The 7927-nt window shown below is 32.4% G+C and overlaps 1 protein-coding gene across 2 annotated transcripts; it reads right to left on the bottom strand.

Annotated features, from left to right (window-relative positions):
- Positions 1-246: 246 nt before the first annotated feature.
- On the bottom strand, positions 247-7604 carry LOC134695754 (uncharacterized). Of its 2 annotated transcripts, none has more exons than XM_063557164.1 (5): positions 7235-7297; positions 5743-5898; positions 5028-5109; positions 1759-1943; positions 247-946 (listed from the first exon to the last, which is right to left on the bottom strand). In XM_063557164.1, exons 1-5 carry the CDS (start codon positions 7280-7282, stop codon positions 857-859), a joined length of 561 nt encoding a protein of 186 aa, XP_063413234.1. In that variant the 5' UTR covers positions 7283-7297; the 3' UTR covers positions 247-856. The 2 variants fall into 2 exon arrangements, with proteins under 2 accessions (XP_063413234.1, XP_063413235.1); XM_063557165.1 differs by lacking the exon at positions 7235-7297 and adding an exon at positions 7538-7604 and having other exon boundaries at positions 248-946.
- Positions 7605-7927: the final 323 nt, after the last annotated feature.

Here is a 7927-nt window from a genome sequence, read left to right as displayed (position 1 = left end):
GACCTACAGGTGGGTTCCAAATCCAACTCCCTGAGAACGTTTTGTGTGTGTAATTCTATTGTTTTTATGGACTATGTGGAAACTTCAAATACTTTTAGTAATTTCTGTTACATGTACAATGTATCTAATTCATGCATCAAAAACACATTTTTTTTTACTTTTCATAAAAAATTTATTTATTTTTATACTTATTTACAATAAAGTACACATATACAATAACAAGTACAAATTTATATATATGAAATAAATAAATAACTTGGAAATATCTAATTGAGACAACATTCAAATTTAACAGAACCTGAAAATATGTGAGGTCCAATTGCATCTGCTTGCTAGCAGCTCATTCTCATTTCTTTTTTTAAAAGACAGAAAAGTCAAAAGTGCCAGTTGCTAAATCATGTTTTCTGCTATGTTTAGATGACTGGCAATTTATGATTAAAAACCAATCAAAATTTGAAGATTCTTACCCATTTATACTTTAATTTGTGCAGTTATATAAATGTTTCTCATTTTTTCATTATAAAATGGCAGTATTTTAAAATCAGAATGCCAAAAAAATAAAGAAGACAATATAAAACTGCAAAGTTGACTTGGAAATGATCAATTAAATTTTTTTTTAATACAGAGAAAACACCTGTTCTAGCAAATGTAAATGATATATATAACACTAACAGTTGTGGATTTTGAATTGAAATTTCACTCAGAATTGCTTCATCAGCACCTTTTACTCACTCAAACAACAACAATCATATCAGATACACTTTGGTCCCATTGAAATAGTGGTAAATGCTTCACAATATTCAAAATATGATTTGAAAGGGAGATAAATCAGATCTAACAAAATTCACTAATGTCTCTAATATAAACTTGTCTTTTTCATGATTTTGAGGAATTCTTCTTGATTGATTTCACCATCCCCATCTCTGTCGGCTTCATCTATCATCTCCTATAATAAAATACAGCAACAATTAATATTACATGCATGTACAGTATTGTTTTAATCTCACCCCAGTGTGAAAGTTTAAATTTTATAGGTTTTAGTGACTTCAAGACCAATATAACCTGAATTATAAAAGAACAAAATTTCAATGTCCCCGGCCCCCATTGCACTTTTCTTTCTTTTTTTTTAATCCATGAGGCATAATTCTTTTAAAAAAAGTTTGTTGTCCTGGCACCATCATAAAACTTGTCCAAAATATTGCTGATATTTATCTATAGTATATGTTTTGTAAAAATCTAACAAGAATTGTAAAAGTGAGAGGGCTAAGTTCTCCCGGCTAACGAGTCCATTTGAATTTGAAAAGTGATTTTTTTAGTAATAACACTGACTGGTTGTGCTTAGGAGTGCTCATGCTCACTTTCATATTTAACCATACCACATTCTTTATACACTGATCTTAAACCAGAAGCCTGTGGTTGCCATTTGTTACTTTGAACAAAAATTGTCTATTTTTTGTTAAAAGTTATAACATGTACATGATGTAGCTTAAACATGTTAAATCAAGCAGTTGTTTTCTCTTTTAAATTGCTTTGAATATCAAAAGTATAACCCCTTAAAAGAACTTTCATAGCTTACTTTATCAAATTATGCATGCATTTTGCTCATTGTTGAAGGCACTGCATGTGATAACCTCAACTTGTTAAAATCCTTGTTGTTATCTTTGTTTGATTGTTGTTTTATTGGATCCTTTGAATTCTTATTCTACGATACATTTGCGACTGGAAAGGGATGACATAAATCATCACAAAGCTAATTACCTGTAATTCTTCATCTGTGAGATTTTCCCCTAATTCTTTTGCAACTCTTTTTAAGTTTCTGAATGAGATTTTTCCTGTCTCATCATCATCAAATAACCTGAAAGCTTTCAGAATTTCTTCTTTCACATCTTTTTCACTCATTTTCTGTGTCATGATGGTGAGGAAATCATTGAAATCAATTGTACCTATAAAAAAAAAGAAAAAGAACATTAGATGATACATGTATGCTGTGTGCATGTTGCCATAGAAGTTAGGTAAGATCAGTGATTCTCTATTTACAGTAAAGCAAACTATAGGATTAATAAAATATAAACAAGAATGTGTTCTCAGTACACAAATGCCCAACTGGCACTATCATTTTCTAGCTATGTTCAATAGACAGTGAAATTGGGGTAAAAACTCTAATTTGGCATTAAAATTAGAAAGATTATATCATAGGGAATAAGTTTCAAGTTGATTGGACTTCAACTTCAACAAAAACTACCTTGACCAAAAACTTCAACCTGAAGCGGAACCTATAAATGAACAAATGGACAGACGCACAAACGGATGCACAGACCAGAAAACATAATGCCCCTCTACTATTGTAGGTGGGGCATAAATAAGATGTGGTTTGTTTGCCAAAAAGACAACTCCCCCACAAGAGACAAAATGACACAGAAATTAACAGCTATAGATCACTGTAAGGCCTTCGACAGAGAAAATATTTTCTTCTGTTACAGTACCTCAGCTTTAAAGAGATTTAATTCTTCTACTGTATGTTCTTGAAATTTCCTGTCAGAATATCTTATCTCTAAGTGTGTCAATCTGATTGAAACAGATTTTGTGCCTCTACTTTTCGGTATCCATAACACTGTTCTAATTTTCGGCCAATGAAATTTCAGTCTACAAATTTTTGAAGGTGTGTATGAATTGCAGCCAACAAAATTTCAGTTTCAATTTTTTTTTTTTGGGGGGGGGGGGTACACATCCACAAAACAAAAGAATCCAGAAACTTCTTTAAAACAGAAAGTAGAATGGATTGTTTTCAAATCCATGTGAGAAAATTAGGGAGCATTATTATCAGAACTGCAACAACTAAGATGACATTATGTGCTGATCCGTATACCACTTTTCATTATTAGGTGCTACAAACAGCTGGTTATTAAATACAAATGGAAGGAGAGATTCATAGAATAACAACAGTAATGGAGTGAACCCCTCTTTCTAATGTTTTTAAATAAGAACCACATTTTTAGTTGAGTGTACATACCGATAAAAAGTACTTAGTAATGAACTTTTCAAAATAGCATGTTTAATGATCAAAATATGTTCTGAATTAGAATAGTTGTATATATATATATACAAGGTTTCCGCTGGCGGTCGCCATTTTCGCAATTTGCGAAAAAATAATAATTGTGGCGATTAAAATTCGACTGGAAATAAAGGAAAGTTTTAAAAGAATAATATATGTGTGTTACACATGTACTTGGCGAAAATAATAATAAAGTGGCGAAAAATATATTGTTTTGGCGAAAGAGGTGGCGAAAAAAATAATTGCCCCAGGGGAAACCCTGTATAATATATCATTGTACAAGGTTACATAGCTCTTGATGATTTTATCAATTTTCATATTCATGCACACTGTTTTTGCTTCCATGATGATAATCATGTTAATACATTTCAAATACTTAACCAGGTGCTCAGCAGGGCGCAGCTTTATACCACCCCAGTGGTTGAACCCTGAACAGTTTGGGCAAATTTGGTCACAATATTCAAGCTTGATTCTGTCTGAATTTAGATTTTGCGAAAATCAAATTTTTGACATAATATAGGTTTTTGTCACAAAAATAAATATGGTCAAAAATCTAACAAATCTATTGCACAATACTGTGCAATTTAAGATTTCTTGAAACTTTTCAAAATTTGAAATTTGAAAAATTTTGAAAAAAAAGGAAGCCCTTCAAACCCCCCCTCCCCAACTGTTTGAAACCCAATTGGAGCAATAAACCTTAAACTCAATCCCATGCATTCCATTGCAGTATTGAACCTTGTATAACAATTTCAGAGAGATCCATACACTTAAACACGAGTTATTGTCATGATTGTTTGGAAACTAGAAACATGCTTCTTCTTGGCCACTAATTCCTACATATTTTGGGCAATTAATCCAAAACTTAATCCCAGCCTCCCCTTTGTTATATGGTACATTTTGGTACAATTTCAGAGATCCATACAATTACACATAAGTTATTGTCTTGAAACTAAAAATGCTTGTTTTGACCCCCTTTTTGGACCTTTAAAATTCCTAAACTGGCCCCATAACCCCTAAAATGAATCCAAACCTTCTACCTGTGGTTTTAAACATTGCTGTATGTTTTCAGAGCAATTGAAATACTTCTACACAAGTTATTATCCTGAAACTAGAAAAATGCTTGTTTTGGGCCCCTTATTCCTAATCGGATGGGACCATCATCCCCATAATCAATCCCAACCTTCGTTTTGTAGTATTGAACCTTCTGAAAAAAAATACATGAAGATCTATTCACTTAAACTAAAGTTATTATCCGGAAACCAATGTGTCTTCGGACAACGAAGCAGACGACGACATCATACCAACAAAAAATCAAATTTTTTTTGGGGTCGTATAAAAAATCAGATTAGGGAAAAAAAAATGTCTGTTTTTAGGGTCACATCATCCAAAAAAAAGGTAAGTATGTTGGTATATTTTTTTCATTTTATTTTTTGCAACATGATTTTAAATCATGCAGTTTGTTTTTCCAGGGTCGTAATTAAGTTGTACATGGGCCAAAGTAACCTGCATTTTTCATGTTTTTAATAATTGGATTATTTCCCTTGGTTCTTGTTGGAGATCTATGACACTAGTCACCAGTTTCCATAAAACAGCTCTCTATCAGCAGAATAGTGATCATGAACATTCCGAAGTCTAACTTCACCATAGTCATAGAGAGCATTTGTTCCATTAATCTTTCCCTTTACCATGTTTACAATGGAAATAAAATGGCTCTGCTCAGGGTCAATAATTTACAGATTTCAAATAAGGGACAGCCAGGTTACTCTTAACATGCAGTCTTCACGCTGAGTGGCAGCCTAGGCTAGTGAAATTGCTCTCGGGCCTGTAAAAATCATATCTACAGGCCAACAGAATCTAATTAAAAATTTTCAAAAAATGAGCTCTGGGCCTGTAGCTTTAATAGTTCATCATGAAGACTGAGTTACATGATAAACAGACATATGTACTTTTGTTGTGAAATGACATGGTTACAAACCTGATCCATCTTTATCTATCTCTTGAATCATTTTCTTTATTTCTTCTTTCTTAGGCTCAAATCCCAATGCTCTCATAGCTACCTATAACATAAAATAAATGTCATGCATGTGATTAGTAATATGAATTTACGGTTTTCTTCATTGAACATGCTCCTGAAGCTACTTTAAATTTGGATTCATTTCATACCATGTTTTCTCTTATTTACATCTATATTTGATTTTTGTGGTTTTGCTGAGTCTAAACCTTTAGTATGAGTACTTTGTTGATCATTAAATTGGAAGATTAGTGTCTTTTGTAATTTGATTAATACATGTAATAATATAAAACCCAAGGACACGATGATTCCATGTACAGTTACAGGAACATGTATATTTAACTAAGGAAGAGGTCTCACTTCAAATAATTGATTCCCTAAATTTATATCATATAGTACTCCTAAGACTAAGTTTACAGACCTACAACTGACAACACAAATATAGATATATGCACATGTACAAATGTACGATTCTTTATATGTTTATTTATAATTAGTTACAAAATAAACTTACATGTAAAGTGTAGATTTAGTAGGTGGGATCTGACCAGCAATTTAGCAAACCTTAAATTTATATCATATAGTACTTATTTTGTAAATTCCTTACCAGCTCAAGATATATTTTGAAATAATTGAACACATTTTCAGTAACAAGAGGACATCTACAAAATGTATTTACCTTTAATTCTTTGGCATCTATCGTTCCTGAGCCATCTGTGTCAAAAAGATCAAAAGCTTCTCGTATTTCCTGTTTCTGTTCTTCTGTCAAATCTGGTTTGGCACCTCCCTTTTTTCTACCTCCTCCTGCTAGAGCTGTTTTTTTTCCGTAGCTAGACTACAAAAGACATCAATATTTTCTAAGTTATCTTATTGACTTATTCAATTGAAAATACACTCATGTTGCTATTGAAATATGAAATGTGTAACCAACATGTGGTTAGCTTGCATTTTGACATATATGTATACAAATATTATATTTAAATAAAATAGAGAAAGGACATGAAGGATACATGTACATGTACATGTACATGTATATAATCATTATTATGATAAAATTTACAAGAAAAAAGAATGTATCCATAAGACACTGATGGCCCACACGCACGAACATTTTCCATGTTCAATGGACTGTGAAATTTGGCATTAAAATTAGAAAGATCATGATCATCACATGATCATAGGATCATCACATGATCATAGGATCATCACATGATCATAGGATCATCACATGATCATAGAAACATGAATATTCAAGTTGATTGGACTTACTTCATCAAAAACTCCTTTGATCTAAAACTTTTACCTGAACATGATTACATGAAGCAAGTGGATAACAAGACACAGACCCAAAACATAATGGGCATGAATTAATGGAGAATCAGTAGGCCAGTTCCTGTATACAGTTTCAAATCAAATATTTCACGTGTTCCATCACCAAGTGACTAAAATGTATGCATCAAAATTTCCAACACTTGATGAGCAAATGGGTGAAATGTTTGATTTCATACTGCACATAATATATTGGAAATTAAAATCTAATAAGATGGTCACCCTCCCTCAGTCGTACAGTAATCAAGATTATGTACTTATGGACATAAAAATATTTCAACACTACCCTACAGATTAAGTTTTTTGGAAACATTTAATAGAGCAGTTGATACAAACAAGCCTTCTTTCAGTAAATGACCTCATTAAAGGTGTGCAAAATTGACGATTTTTTCTGGTGAAAGTAGATATAGGAAGATGTGGTATGAGTGCCAATGAGACAAATCTCCATCCAAGTAACAATTTATAAAAGTAAACCACTATCATGTGATTATAGGTCTAGGTACGGCCTTCAACACTGAGACTTGGCTCACACCAAACAGCAAGCTACAAAGGTCATAGGAAGATGTAGTATGAGTGCCAATGAGACAACTCTCCATCCAAGTTTATAAACAATTTATAAAAGTAAACCTTTATACATTGTAGGTCTGAACATGCTTCAACAAGACACGATTCCAGAAATGAAATGTTGGGTCAGTTAAGAAAAAAGCAATAAATATACCAGTTGTAATGCCCTATATCATACAAAATGTATAATTTGAAACTTTTTGTCCTAAATGTTGGTTTAATTTTGTGTAAAAAATGCAATAATTAATTTGTATTTCAATGTTGTTAAAAATGTAAACCTGTTGCATATAGCCTTCGTTCTCTTTTACGGACAACACTGGCACCATATTAGGATCCCCATATTATATTTTACAGAAAGAAAGTGAAAAGAGGTTAATTGAGCCTGTGCCGCTCAGATATACAAGCTCAGTCTTGCTCAAAATTAAGTTCGTATCTTGTTCATGTTGTTAGTCATTATTTAATTTATCTCTCATATATTTATTATCATCTGCTCTTCTTTTACATGCTTGAAGATGAATTTCGTGAAATGAAAACGGCATTATTGTTCATACTAATGACCGTTTTAAATATAAATAACATACCATAATCTGTTTTGTTGATCTTCGAAACGGACAGGCGCTTATTTCCCGGATGTCACAACGCACTGAATTATTTCGATAAATCTGATTGGTTTAAAATTCAATCAATTTAAGTTACAGGCGCGGTTCATTTAAATGTACAATTGTTACCGTGTCATAATTAAATATTCTTACCGCGGAGACAAAGATCGATGAATGGAAACAGGGAGGAAGAATGGGAAAAAGGAGAAAAGAGCCGAGAGAAAGGGGACGGACGAAATGAGAGAAAAACGATCAAAGGAGAAATTGAGGAACCGAAAAAAACTTGCTACTACGATAGACCAGAGACAGATATGTAAAGTGCCTATAAAATCAACCTAACGATGTTAGTATATATATATGTCTCTGGGTATA

The sequence above is a fragment of the Mytilus trossulus genome, chromosome 14 (genome assembly GCF_036588685.1).
Source record: "Mytilus trossulus isolate FHL-02 chromosome 14, PNRI_Mtr1.1.1.hap1, whole genome shotgun sequence".
Taxonomy (NCBI): Eukaryota; Metazoa; Mollusca; class Bivalvia; order Mytilida; family Mytilidae; genus Mytilus; species Mytilus trossulus.
Note: the sequence above shows the minus strand (reverse complement) of the source record. Positions and strands in the feature narration are given on the sequence as shown.